This window comes from Nyctereutes procyonoides, unplaced genomic scaffold (assembly GCF_905146905.1).
Source record: "Nyctereutes procyonoides isolate TBG_1078 unplaced genomic scaffold, NYPRO_anot_genome, whole genome shotgun sequence".
NCBI classification, from domain to species: Eukaryota; Metazoa; Chordata; class Mammalia; order Carnivora; family Canidae; genus Nyctereutes; species Nyctereutes procyonoides.
Window position 1 is genome coordinate 32,702,930 of NW_026575125.1, and position 15,191 is coordinate 32,718,120.

General features: G+C 42.7%; 1 protein-coding gene across 1 annotated transcript in view; it reads left to right on the forward strand.

The window, feature by feature from the left end:
• Positions 1 to 15,191, forward strand: part of LOC129517451 (cytochrome b-245 heavy chain) — a 36,057-nt gene that overhangs the window by 17,497 nt on the left and 3,369 nt on the right. The window contains exons 6-12 of the mRNA XM_055337298.1: positions 408 to 598; positions 3,417 to 3,546; positions 6,174 to 6,266; positions 9,076 to 9,329; positions 10,285 to 10,447; positions 11,882 to 12,028; positions 14,725 to 14,849. Coding sequence (XP_055193273.1) covers positions 408 to 598; positions 3,417 to 3,546; positions 6,174 to 6,266; positions 9,076 to 9,329; positions 10,285 to 10,447; positions 11,882 to 12,028; positions 14,725 to 14,849 — 1,103 coding nt within the window. The remainder of the gene's footprint in view (positions 1 to 407; positions 599 to 3,416; positions 3,547 to 6,173; positions 6,267 to 9,075; positions 9,330 to 10,284; positions 10,448 to 11,881; positions 12,029 to 14,724; positions 14,850 to 15,191) is intronic.

Below are 15,191 nucleotides of genomic sequence, written 5' to 3' on the forward strand. Positions count from 1 at the left end.
CGCCTGAGATGGTAGGCATGCCCACAATACATTTGCAGGCTAAGCACCATGGCCTTTTCCAGACCAAAGGGAGAAGGAGCTTCAGACCCTTTTAGGATGTCTTCAGACCCTTTTAGGACGTCTTATAGCTCACCAATGTTCTTTATTAGACACTCCTTCAGAACTATTTCAGTATATTGATTAGTACTTCCTATGACACCTCAACCACATAAGATGTTTTTAAATTGAGAAATATCTATTCCAAGTCTATATCACTCTGTGAGGGATGGTTAGGATTATCTAAGGGGGATTGAAAATATCTGTTGCTCTGTACACTGGACATTTTATAAATAGGTAGTCCTGCATTTAAGAGCCTGTGAGTAATGTGTGTGTGTGTGTGTGTGTGTGTGTGTGTTTATATTTTACAGAATCCTGAAGGAGGTCTATACGTGGCTGTGACTCTGTTGGCCGGCATCACTGGCATTGTCATCACACTGTGCCTCATATTAATTATCACCTCCTCCACCAAAACCATCCGGAGGTCTTACTTTGAAGTGTTTTGGTACACACACCATCTTTTCGTGATCTTCTTCATCGGACTCGCCATCCATGGAGCTGAGTGAGTGTTTCATCTCTGAGGTGAAGTCCTTTAAGTCCTTCCATTTCCAGGTGTGATGCTGTTAGAGGCACTGTGATCTCCTTGTCTGTTTGTGGTTAGCCTGTCTGCTGAGGGAAAATGAGGAGGGGCCCACAGAGGTCAGTCTGATAGAGACCACTCAGCAGAATTTTAGTTTCTTGTACCCGATTAATAGCCATTATTGCTGAAGTAATTTAATAATAGCTATTATTAATGTATTTATTTCTAGCAAGCTAGAAAAAAATACACCAAAGCTTGAGTACCTCTGCAAGTGTGTAAAACACGTTAAGGGTGCTGGAGGGGTCTTGGATGTCTGCAATGATGTTTCTTATGGCTTAATCGCTAGTAAATTAGACAGTCCCAAACTGGAGGGGCTAATGATTAATCAGCTGAAGGGGTTTGCTGTAGTTCAATGAGCTTCAATTCAAGCTGGACATTTATTGGATGTAGGCACTGACTGTGGATATGAGGACTGATCTCAGGCACAGTGGGGGAATACTAGAAGGAAAAATGCATGATTATTGCCTTTCAGCATTCTAATATGACAAAGGTAAGAGCTCACTTCTATTGAGCATTTGTTATAGACATGAAATGTTTCTCTTAGGTAGAGACACTCTTAATCCCCATTTCCTGGGGAAATTGTAGACAAAGGAACAGGCTAACAAAGGTAAAAGATATAGCCCAAGACACTCAGTTTGTAAGTGGCAGAGCTAGGATCGGAGCCCAGGTGGTGTAAAGCAGACCACCAGCAGACAAATACTCTCATAGAGACTCACAGTGCCTGCATGTGTGGTAGACAGTTCGTCTTACTGGGAATCCTATTTAATACCCAGTTTCCCTTTTATGCTGTTTCACACCAGCGATTCTCACACCTGCACACAAAAGTAGGCTGGGGGAGTTCCCTGGTGAGTTTGGGTCTCCATATAACTCAGTGTGAAGAGAGCAGATGCTCAAGGCTCTGCTTGATGTTCTCTGCTGGGAGCCAAGTTAGCCTCGAGGTGACTAAGACCTGAGTGTGAAAAGGGGAAGGGTGAGAAGCAGCAGCATTAGGCAACCACTGAAAAATCTGCGTAGACAATCTCTTGACTCTCCTCAAGCAATCAAATATCTTTAAATGAGATTTGGTCATAATCCAGCTGTTTCAGAGAACCCTAGAGACAAAAACTGAATCCCTTCTCCTCTCTAGCTTAGTGATTCCACCACTTTCTTTCTGCTTGTATAGTTTCACAACTATGCATTTCCCTTTGGAGCAGAGGAGATAGATAGATCTGCCCCACTCTCCATCTGCTACTTACACTGGTTGGCTGATTGCTCACAGTCTCATGGCCAGGCAGCGGCTGAACTGGGATTAAAACCCAGGTTTTTTTACTTCTGGTCCTGGCAGTGAGAAGAAGGGAGAATCCTTTTTTTTTCTTTCCTCACACTTCCTCTCCAAGTGAACTTGGGCATTAGGGACTTTGATAATTATCATTTGTTGTATTTTTACCTTGTGTTGGCATTTTTTATGCATCAGGCCAATTGGTCGCTAAAGTACCCCTTTGATTAAGTATGGCTAAACCTATTTTCTGGCTGAAGAAAGTGAAGCTCAGAAGAAGTTGAATAACTTCCCCAAGACCACCAAACTAGCCAGGGGTGGACCTGGGATTTGAAACCAAGGCTGTCTGACTCAGGCCCAAAACTGTTTTCTCACAATCATTCTGCTTCTAAGTTACTAGTTTCTCTAAGCCTCGATGTTCTCATATGCTAAATGGGGGTGCCAATACCTACCATTCAGGCTTGTTATGAAGGTCAACTGAGATAATTTGTGTAGAGTAACTTTCCCCAGGCCTGGCACATAATAAATGCTCAATACATGGTATTTCTCTGCCCCAAGACCTAGGGATAGAAAAAAAAAGGTTAACAGCCTTGAATTAAAACAGTCACAGAATATATCAAGTGGCACAATACATGTTAGGTCCCCCATACAACTATGGCAAAAGGCCTTCTGTGTCTCTTCTTAGTATATATTCTGAAGACCCTGCCATTTATGTTCCTTGAGGTTGGGAACATGACTTACCTGACTCTATGCCTCCTTCCTCTGTTCCCACTAAACTCACATCATCTTGTGTGTTAGCAGTTGCTTTAATTACAATTTATGGAATTGAAATGAATGGGTTCTGAGCACCTCAAAGGACATACCATTAGTGTTGATAGCTCTGAGAATGTCACAATCTCCACAAGGTACTCTTAAATTGATTTCGACCTTTTGATTTTAATTTAGACAATTTTGGAACAACAAATGAAACACTTGGACTAAACCTCAGAGCTACTGTGTGACAGTATGGACCATCCCCCACACAGGGGTGCCTATCCGTGGGGCATACTACTAGCCCATGCTTTGGGGCCAACCTGTGTGCTTCTGGGACTGTCTTCATAGGGGCAGGGCGGGGGCATCTTTTTGTAATTTGCAGAAAGGCACTGTATGGGCCTTGCTCTGTTAGATTTGCAGCTTTCCTGTTTTTTGCTTGCTTGCTTATAAATGAAAATAATCTTGAAGCAGAAGCACAAATGCTTCCTTTGAGAAAACACATATTGATGATCCAAAATCTACATATTCTTGTGCCATCATACATATGGTTTTTTTTTCTATTGCTGAAGAAGACATATTTTCTCTCAAATCTACTCAGGGATCAATAAGATATAACTGTTAAATAGAAAGTACAGGATCCATACTAGAATACTTGAGATGTTCTTAGAATCTCAAAAAATAAGAACTTAATTTCTTTCTACTAAATGGTCTGGACTTACATTTCCTCCCCAGGCGAATTGTACGTGGGCAGACTGCAGCGAGTAGACTGGAACACAATTATAAAGTTTGTGCGGACAATATCTCACAATGGGGAAAAATACCTGACTGTCCAATCCCACAGTTCTCTGGAAACCCTCCTATGGTATGTACAGCTCATTGTTACTATTACAATTTCATTACCAACAATCTTTAACCTGTGTCTAAGAAATACATACAAATGCCATAGAGATGTCCATTATGAATGCCGGGGAACTACTAGAATGTTAGAAGTATTGACTTTTTATTTCTCTACTTACTGTCTAGAATTATTTCTTAAAGAGTAAGGATTGCATTGGACTATTATGAACATCCTGATATAAAACATGGAAGAGCATTATTTTTGAAAGTGCTGTTGAAGTTGAAGAAATTCCATCTCTTCTCTTCCAGATGTGAGGGCCACAATAATAACAGTTAATGATTTCCACAGGGATCCATTCTGAGAGAAGTTGGATAGCTCAGATAATCACTTAGAAGGAGCTAAAAGTCTCCTCAGATACCAGGAAGTAAGACTTTCTTTTTTTATTTTTAAAGATTTTATTGATAAATTTGACAGAATGAGAGAGCACACAAGCAGTGGGAGGGGCAGGCAGAGGGAGAGGGAGAGACAGACTCCCTGCAGAGTGGGGAGCCCAATGTGGAGCTTGATCCCAGAAGCCTGAGATCATGACCTGAGCCGAAGGCAGATGCTTCACCAACTGAGCCACCCAGGCACCCCCAGAAATAAGACTTTCTATACAGCTTTCAAAGCTGGGAAGGAAATTGATGAAATGACACATAGGGCTGCCTTTAACCATCAGGAGGAATGCCTATACCATACAAAGGATACTGGACAGCCAGGTTCAGACCAACGCCCATTGGCTTTGCATGTGGAGCAGGATTGTGGCAAGGATGACCAAGGGGAAACATGCTGGAATATTTACCTTCTGTTGGGAGCTCTTGTTGGGTGCTCTGCAAAGTTCCATTTTGTGAATTCTTGGTATCTCCACTCCACTGAGTGAGAAGTGGGCCCTGTGTTCTTCATATCTTTTCCTCCATTGACAAGTAATGTACTTTATTGGTTATCATGCTAACCATTGGTATAAAACTAGGTAAAAATCAACATTTGTATAGGGCTTCTTTTTTTTAAGATTTTATTTATCCATTCATGAAAGACATACACAGAGAGAGAGAGAGAGGCAGAGATATAGGCAGCAAGAGAAGCAGGCTCCATGCAGGAAGCCCGATGTGGGACTTGATCCCGGGACTCCAGGATCATGCCCTGGGCCGAAGGCAGGTGCTAAACCGCTGAGCCACCCAAGGATCCCCTGTATAGGGCTTCTGAACAGAATTGTTGTTGTTGTTGTTGTTTAAGCACAGTATAATATAAAGGTAAATGTCCCATCCCATTATCTCCTTTCTTTTTTCTACACTCTTAACATAGGAATTTTCTTTCTCTAAGACACAGTCTGCTGTCCAAGGACTTAACATCTTTAAGGATCCTTGCTCATTAATGAAAGCAACGAGATGTATCAGTGAACTGCTCCCACTACATGCAGACATCTATTGATTAAAAAAAAAGGGATTAAAAAAGGAACTGCATCGAGGGTCCTCTTATGGGTTAGAGGAAGGCACATTTCCTTGAAGACAGCTGGAATCAGTGTACTACTACCTTAACAGGCATCTACCTCAAAGGAGCTTCTGGCTTTCTGGGATTAGAGGCAATGTCCAAGACCTTGCTCCATTCAATGGAACCCCACTGTGGCCCCTAGGAAGTAGATGCATGATGCCAGCCTGTTTTAAAAACCTGTCCCATGAAGACAAAGGCCAGCAGCAGAATATTTCTGACTTTCAGAGCAGATATCCTTCCACTTTGGCTGGAGGTGGGGACATTCAGGTGCTCTCAACTTCCAATAAAAAGTTTCTCAAAAAAATGTAATAGAAAGATCATATGTGAGGCTGTAGCAAGCACTCTGTAATTTTATTTTTCTTTCTTGAAATCCATTCTGGAATGCCATCTTTTAAATGATTCTGCCTTCTAAAACTGTTTGCTACTTCAGGTATTAAACTAGGAACCTAACTGATGGAGTCCCAGGATGGATTTGCTTATCCTAAAGGTTTTCATATAGTTAGAAGTACTACAAGGTGATTCCAGTATTGTGGAACACTGAAGATTCTGATGGGAGGGGAATCTAAAGAAATCTGAAAATCTTTGGGCTTGTCCCTCTTCGGCAGGTGCATTGCATAGCTCCTAGAACTTACCAGGATATTGGAGAAACAGCTAAATTCTTTGGATGAAATTTCTTATCTTGCAAAAGATTAAGCTTTGGCTACAAGGATGAGAGAAAGCAACTGCAATGTTGCATTAAAAAATATGGTGTTGTTGAAATGCTATCCTTAAGAGAAATATTAATTCTGAAACTAATCTTGCTCCGCTGTAGGGTCACTGCAACTTCTATTGCAACACCAGGAGGAAATCTCATTCTTGTGGGCAGTTCCTCTTGGGAAAGTTTTATACTGTAGATAAAGTTTCCCAATGTGGCTAAGGAGAATGTTCATCTGCGTTGGCTCAAAAATTTATTTTAATTTTAGATATTTTTCATGCATTCTGTTGTATTAGAAATTTATGAATGTGATCCTGAGTATTTAAACAAGCCTACAAAGATTGACTTCTAAAATGTTTTGTCCCCATGAATCTTATATCAGCTATTACCCCTTAACACACCGTGTTTTCATGTTTTGCTCTCATTACAGACTTGGAAATGGATAGTAGGTCCCATGTTTCTGTATCTCTGTGAGAGGTTGGTACGGTTTTGGCGATCTCAACAGAAAGTGGTCATCACCAAGGTATGGTCTGGTTTGGGAATTACTAACAGTATCTAACTATATCATGTTTACCCAAGTTCCCTATAGCATTGCTAGGAGCTGGCTTCCTCTTAGTTTCTTAATTAAACATAGGACAGAGAGAAGACCAACAGTTTATTTCAGTGTACTTAGCTTGATAATCAAATGATTGGACTTTTTAGCTGGAAGAAGTACAAGTTAACATTTTCTGTTGCAATATAAAGCTGATTGCTTTGCATACACGAATCTGTGTGTATGTGTGCGTGCGTGTGTAGAAGGGAGGAGGAACACACAATGATGATGTGAGCAGATAAGAGTGAAGAAGCAAAACACATGATTTCGAAAGGGTACACACTGAGCCTTAAAATACTCAGATGCCAAAAGAACCAGGGAGCCAAGGGCAGGAGTGACTGAGGTTGAGATAATTTTCCAGGCCTCCCTTTACCTCCTTTTCTGTGCTGTGTATATAATCATAGAATATCACAGCTGAAGAACCCAAAGTCTCAAGGAAATTAGTAACTAAACTGCATCCAGAATTGAGTCTGCTAACTCCAGGTATATGACAACTTTTTCCCCATGCTTCTGTGCTGCTTCTCATTACTAACTAAACACCCAACTCAATAGATAGAAACTCCTGGTTGTCATTTCAGGAAACAACAGACAAAACTAGTTTTATCAAATAAATTTTTAAATGTTTTTCAAGATTTTATTTTATTTATTCATGAGAGACATAGAGAGAGAGGCGGAGACTGGAGCAGGCTCTCCGCGAGGAGCCCGATGCCAGACTCGATCCCAGGACTCCGGGATCATGCCCTGAGCCGAAGGCAGACTCTCAACCGCTGAGCCACCCTGGTACCCCTATCAAATACAATTTAATTCCATTCAATACAGTTCAAAAAGTGTTTACTAAAAGCTACTACGGGCTATTCTTGCACAACACTGAATTCTTCTTGTCCTCCACCCTAGCTTTTCTCTCTTGGCATCTGTGGAAGGCCACAGTAAAGTTAGTCCAGCTGGCACTGGAAATCTTGAAATATAGGAAGCTACAGCAGTTCTCCTTTTTTACTTATACTGTATTATAAGAAAAAGCCCACGGAAAAGCAAGAGGGGCTGCCACAAAATTTCCCTTACTAGGTTAGACCTGACTAAGCAGGCAAGTATTTCCTTTAAACATATTTTAAAGGCAACTTTGTTTTCCCTTGGAGCAAAGAATCATTTTTTACTCATAAAAACAGAGACTCATTTTCTTCTCAAAAACAAGTAAGAAACAAGGTGTCATCCCCAAGTATTCCGATGTCCATTCCACTAGTGCATTTTATGGAGTTGAATCCCAATTGCACCTGTGGCAGCAAAATTGCAACGGGGGAAAAATTTTCTCACCACACAAAGTTGCGACACAGTGAACACCATATTCAAAATAATTTTTGTCAATTTTTATTTTCTGTTTCCAAAATGAAGCTTTAGGTCTCTTTATTTTAGTGATGAAAGGACGTTAGGTACTGCTTTATCATTTAAGATGGACTGAAATCACAAGTTTGGGAAATGCTTGGCGATGTTTAGCAAAAGGGTTTCCCATCTTATCCCTTTTCACTCACGGAGGGAAAAGCTCAGCACTGTCAGTCAACATTTAGGAAGCTGCTATGTTGTTTCTATTGCTTCTTCTATTCCTTTGATGTGCCTTGGTTGGTTTTCCAGTTGTACATAGAAAGTCCCGTGTATCTCAGGAATCGTCCCAGAAACAGTATATTACTTTCTGTATTATAATGACATCTTTTTATTGTGCTTTCTTTGTAAAAGTTATTTACCACCTCACCAGCTGCTGGACGTTTGGACCGTTTTTGCTGTTGTAAACAAAGATGCCATGCCCTTGCACACATGGAGAAGGGGGATGGCCATGGGGTGTGCTTTGGGGGAGACAGAGAGTGTACTTCCAGGGTCGGTGGAAATGTAGACAGGCAGAATCAGGTGGATTCCAAGGCAGATCCAAGGTGTGAGTCAGAACAAAGATAGATCAGTACATGCAGCTTGGCTTGCGGGATGTTGCTAAATAGCCAGCCCAGGGGATCTCCTTCTCTCCAGCTGCCAAGGCTCTCGAGCATCCCCCAGGAGACAGGAAGGCCGGGCAGAGAGCCATCTCTTCTTCTTGTTGCTAGGACCTGCCTTGACTTCTGGGAGAAAAAAAATATCACAATAGGCTGGTGTCTTAGGCTGGACTCCCTGGCAAGACTCTGAGACAAACAATCACAGACAGAAGGTTTCTGGGATGTGTTCTCAAGAGATGAACCTGTGAAAGAAAAGAAAATCAGAAATTGGGGAGGAAATGAATGACTCTGGGTGGTTGCAGCTGCAGCCTCAGCTGATCCTACAAGGAGAGCAGGGGGTTGGGATGACGTCTGGGAGTTGTCTCAAGTTGAGGACAGGGCCAGTCCTTTTTTTTAACGTTTTATTTATTCATGAGAGACACACAGAGAGAGGCAGAGACATAGGCAGAGGGACAAACAGGCTCCCTGCGTGGGGGAGCCTGGTGCGGGACTGGATCCCAAGACCCCGGGATCGTGACCTGAGCCAAAGGCAGATGCTCAGCCACTGAGCCACCCAGGGGCCAGTCCTTTGTACCCCTGCTCATCGTAGGCCGTGGGCTCCAGCCGAGGGCAACTCTGAATGAGGGCCACATCTGTTGGAGGAAAGGCTGCGTTGGCCCTGAAGAATGGATGTGGGTGGGCATGTTCGCTCAAACTTTTGTCTGTGTGGACAGTGAAAAGACAAGTATTTGGGGAAAGTGTAGTTTCCAGACACATGTTTTATTCCATAGGTGGTCACTCACCCTTTCAAAACCATTGAGCTACAGATGAAGAAGAAAGGATTCAAGATGGAAGTGGGACAGTACATTTTTGTCAAGTGCCCCAAGGTGTCCAGTCTGGAGTGGCACCCTTTCACACTGACCTCTGCCCCGGAGGAAGACTTCTTTAGCATCCATATTCGGATTGTTGGGGACTGGACGGAAGGACTTTTCAATGCTTGTGGCTGTGATAAGCAGGAGTTTCAAGATGCTTGGAAATTACCTAAGTAAGTACAAAGCGCATATTTATGAAAGTGTATGAGTTCAGAAAAAGAATGTCACTAAATAGGTTCCCTGTCTCACCTCTCACTACCCTGTCTCCTTGGTCTGACCAAACACACAAGTTCTACAAATACAGGTAGCTATTTCTGTGTTCCCCATTTTATGTGTGCAGTGTGTTTAGGCATGTACTTATAAATCTTGTGCGGAATATGAAATATTTGAATCCAACATTAATAATGACTATTCCCCAATTCCTTTCAAAATGTAAGGGGCAAGGCCAAAGTATATTAACTTTTCTAACAAACGAAGTTCTAGTATATCAAAGATATTCTTAAAATTTAATTGACATATGTTATTTGAGGGTAAATGCCATATATTATTCACTTTGTCCCGTTCTTCCCACGTGCCTGAGATGGTGCCAGGCACTTAGAAGATGCTAAAGAAAAGCTTGTCGGTTGACTCAGTGAATAGACAAATGAGAAGTGAAGGTGTTAAAGTTAGAAGATGTTATGACAGAAAATTCGCACTTCACTTCAGTGTGCAAAGTAAGCAGGAATTTCAAGTGTGGGGTGCCCTGGCAAGAAGTACAGGTGTGTGCGTGTGTGTGAGAGTCTACGTGTGTATGAGTCTGTATGTGAGTCTGTGTGTTTGTGTGTGTGTGAGTCTGTGTGTGGGGGGGGGTTGGGTGTGGGTGTGGGGGCGTAGGTCAAAGGGTGGAGAGATGAAAAAAATACCCCCGAGAGTTACCAAATATTTTCAGTTAGCTAAGACTTCCTCTTCTTACTTCCAACCACAATGTTGACACTGAGTTGGTTACTTGAAAGCTATTTCATAGAAGAAAGTGCCCCACAAGGACACTGTCCCGGGGCGATGTGACACATCACACATCCCCGGGGTGAGCTGTGTCGGACTCTTTAGCGCAAGGCAGCCCTGTAACCACGTCCTCGCGCTTCCCCCCAGGATAGCGGTGGACGGGCCCTTCGGCACGGCCAGCGAAGACGTGTTCAGCTACGAGGTGGTGATGTTAGTGGGAGCAGGGATCGGGGTCACGCCCTTTGCATCCATTCTCAAGTCGGTCTGGTACAAATATTGCAATAACGCCACCAACCTGAGGCTCAAAAAGGTAAGGCCCTCAGGGTTTCCGAGGGCGTGGGCAGTCCCCCCCACCCCCCCAGGGAGGCCGCTGAGGGCCTTGGGGCGGAGCTGGCCGAGACCCAAGGAAGTGAAGACAAGTTCCGGCTGGGTCCAGAGAGACCCACACCTCCTAAAAGGGCTGTTCACACGTCGGATGTGCTCGTGCGTCAGCAGGCCTGTTGCAAGTAACATGCTGCACTTGCAAGGCGTTCGTAGAAACTGGGAAGAAAGGAGGTTGGGGTAGAAAGTATTCACAACCCCAACGCAGCAGCTGCCCTCTTTGTGGCTGCTCCTCTGCCGATGTTTTCCTACGTGTTTACATACTCTTGGGGAGTTGTAAATATTGAGTAGGAATGCTTCCGTGTCCTGCTTTAGGAAAACAGTGTTTTCCAGTGTTGTCACAGGCTTTGTCATGATCTTTTTTTTTAATGATTCTTGTATGTTCCTTTGAGGGGATATAGAACAATTGTTCTATCGATCCGTGTTAGATACTGAGATTGAGTCCATTTCCGTCCCCCAGTCTTTTTTTTTTTTTTTTGCAAGGGGAGGGCAGGAGACATGTCCTTTCATGAAACTTACTTACTTTCTTATGGGTATTTCCTCACAATAAATTCCCAGGCCGGGCAGCCCGGGTGGCCCAGTGGTTTAGCACCGCCTTCGGCTCAGGGCCTGATCCTGGAGACCGGGATCGAGTCCCACGTGGGGCTCCCTGCATGGAGCCTGCTTCTCCCTCTGCCTGTGTCTCTGCCTCTCTCTCTCTCTCTCTCTCTCTCTCTCTCTCTCTCATGAATAAATACATAAAATCATTTAAAAAATAAATAAATTCCCAGGGCAATTTTTTGGTCACATGTAAATTTGGTTTCATTGCCCGATAAAGGACATCTTGAATAAAACATGAGTCATTCTAATAACTTTGGAGATAGCCTCTAATTGGGACATGGAGCATCCATTGACTTTTTAATTCTCCCCTTTCTGTCTTTACTATATGGAGGAGGTATGGGAAGAAGGGCGTTTTTTCCCTTAGGAACCCAGGAATGTCTGGCATTAGCAGGCAGTGGAGTAGTCCTGTGGCAGCCACTGCCAGCCTAGGTGGCATTGGTCTTTCTGACAGGAGGTACAAAGGAAACCAGGGAGGTGAGGTGGACAAGAGTAGGCCCAGGAGGAAGGTGGTGAGCTACTGTTTTCCTAAGCCATGTATTTCTGAGACGGAGCTATTTATTTACTGCCCCACAGGGTGAAGGCCAGTGCAAGTGCAGGCTCTTGTGAGCTAGCTTGTGAAATGTCCAGAGCTTTCTGAAAACCTCTGTTTCTAGGCATCCTGAGCTGCAGGAAAAAGTTGGGGGAGGGGAGGTTAGAAATACATATGTCATTCTGATGAGGCCTATTTAAGTATAATCTGCCTCTTGATCTGTTGCTCTTGCAGATATACTTCTACTGGTTGTGCCGGGACACGCACGCCTTTGAGTGGTTTGCGGACTTGCTGCAGCTGCTAGAGACCCAGATGCAGGAGAGGAACAACGCTGGCTTCCTCAGCTATAACATCTATCTCACTGGCTGGGATGAGTCTCAGGTGAGGGAGAGATCCCGGCTCTCGGATCCTTCCCACAATGCCCGGGGCTGATTGCTTCCCTTTGGTTATTGCCGTGTTTTGTGTACTGTGTTTTCATTTCATTTTGTTTTTTTTTTGTTGTTGTTGTTTTTACCAAGAAGAGTTAATGGATTTGGTGATCCGGCCTATTCACTCTCACTCAATATCCCCACATGTTCAGACTCTTGAGACTAGATTCAAAGTTGGTATCTGTGGAACAGATTAGCGTTAAGGAGCCCACAAGGATATAAGAGCCATGCCTTTGACCTTGTGAGAATCACGTTCCTACCAGGGGTCTTGAACCAGCTGGACAAGATGATCCATAGGGTAATGGGAAGAAAATATTAGCTGTCTTTCTCCTCTCTTTATGTCTCTCTCTCTCTCTCTCTCTCTCTCTGTCTTTCTATTTTTATATCTATACACACACACATATTCCATTAATTTTGTTTATATGCATTTCACAATATACATAATGCATTTAGTAAGTAGTAATAATAATTGTGCATAGTTATTAAGCATATATAATGTGCTAGGTATTTTTATTAGTGTTTACATAGATTGGCTAACTTGATCCTTAAAATAGCCCTATGAAGTAGAAACTCTTATTATCCACACTTTACAGATGAGGAAACCAGAGCCCAGAACAGGTTAGGTCATTTGTCCAAGGGCACCCAACTAGTAAGAGGCAGAGGCAGAATGTTCCAGAGCCTGCACTCTTAGGAACTCCCACTAGTTTATGATTATTATTTATAAATAAAGCAAAACATATTTAATGAAGATGAAATATATTTGTGTGCATATGTGTATATGTATATAGCATATGTGTATGTATATGTGTGTGTGTAATATAACATATAATGCATAATCCATAACATGTTTTATCTATCTATCCAGGGACATTTAACAATGAAAACAATTTATAAGACAACCCCTCCCAACAAAGAATTATCTGGCCTCAAGTGACAAAAGTGCTGAGATTAGGAAACTCTGAAACAAGTTACTGATTCCTAGGGGGTAAAATCTTCCTAAATAAGCAAACAAAAATAATTTGGCCTGGAAGCAGCATAAGCAGCATAAGCTCCCCCTGCATGAGTAGCCAAGGCAAGAGTCTCCTCCTTTCCCTGGCCAGTGTCTCAGCTGGCCATAGCCACACATCCTGGGCAGGTTTCACATGCACCTTGTACTTGTGAAAATGGACTCCTCACTTGGGTTTCAGTTTATTGTTTATCATAGATTCTCCAAGTCTTAGAAGAGTCTTGTTACAAATGTAGATCCAGGAACACATGACCCGTAAACTTTGCTGCTCCAGAAAAAAGGATTTCAAGATGCCATTTCTGCAATTTAAAAACGAAACAACAAATATTTGATAAATGGTAAAATCGATAAAAATGAAACCCAGAGAAAAAAATGTGATGAGCACTGGGTTTTATACACAATTGATAAATTGTTGAACATTAAAAAAATCTATAAATACAAATTACTTTGCAGTTTTATGATTTAAAAAGCCAGGCACAATTTTTTAAATGGGAAATTTATTTGCATCAAAAAAATAACTATTTTCGGGCAGCCCGGATGGCTTGGTGGTTTGGCGCCGCCTTCAGCCCAGGGCCTGATCCTGGAGACCTGGGATCGAGTCCCACGTCAAGCTCCCTGCGTGGAGCCTGCTTCTCCCTCTGCCTGTGTCTCTGCCTCTCTCTCTCTCTGTGTCTCTCATGAATAAATAAATAAAATCTTTTAAAAAAAAATAACTATTTTGCTCTACGAAACTGGTCCCTACAGGATTATTAAACCAGAGTGGTCACCCTTCCTTACCTCCTCCATCCCCATCATCTATCCCCTGTCCAGTGAATTTAAAATCTGATTCAAGTTTTAAATAAATTTAAGTAACCACTTTTTAAAAAAGATTTTGTTTTTATTTATTTATGAGAGACACAGAGAGAGAGGCAGAGACATAGGCAGAGGGAGAAGGCTCCTTGTGGGAAGCCTGATGCAGGACTCGATCCCAGGACTCCAGGATCACAATCCGAGCCAAAGGCAGATGCTCAACCACTGAGCCACCCAGGTGCCCCTAATTAACCACTTTTATGAAAAATATCTGTTGGTCGAGCTGAGGCCCGGTAGAATGGTAGCAGAAAACAACACGTGACTATGTACACACACACACAGACTAGTTTTAGACTTGATTTGTTGTGTCATTATGTTGCCAAAATATGAATGCATTTTAATCTGTAGTTACTTTAGTTCTTAGTGATTCTCCTAAAGGAGTGGGAGTAAGTATATTAGGGGGAAGAGAGAAAGTCACATGCAGAACAGAGAGAAAAACAGTGAAACAGTATTTAAATCCTACCCACACCTTCAAAGCCTGATGTCAGGTGCTGCCAGGCTGCAATCTTCCCATCCTCCCATGCCAACTCTCTTAGCTTTTACTGAGATATTTGTGCCTCTCCCATGGCACTCATGATACCCTATTCTACAAATAGGATGATTCATGTTCTTACTTCCAGGTTGGCCCTTCTAGATTATAAATTGCCTGAAGAGACCCGGTTTATTCATTTTGATGTACCTTCTAGCCTTCAGATATATATGGTTAGCGAGAGCTTGGCCTGTGAGATACGTCAATCTATCTGTACTTTGGTACAGTGTGTCTCTGTTTTGTGACTTCATGTCCTTTCCCACAGGCCAATCACTTTGCCGTGCACCATGACGAGGAGAAAGACGTGATCACGGGCCTGAAACAAAAGACCCTGTATGGACGGCCCAACTGGGATAATGAATTCAAGACGATTGCAAGTCAACACCCAAAGTAAGGAGTCCCCCAGCAAGGTGTCCTTGAGGCTTGTGCTCCGTCGGAAGCACTGGCTCCCAACACAGCTAGATTTGTATATTCTGAAAACTAACATACACCCAGATGACTATACTGACAACCCATAAAAGGTTCTAGTTATGCAGGACTTTATGAGGGAGTCTTTAAATCACACCAAAATTATCTGGAGTTATTATCAACAAAGATGCTTGGGGCACCCCCCACCTCTGACTTTCTGCACCCTGCTCCCCCCAAGTAGGGCCATAACCCACTTCTTTTCCTTCAGCTCCTAAATCTCTTTTAATTCAATATGATTTCTACCTTGATTATTAGGGAGATACC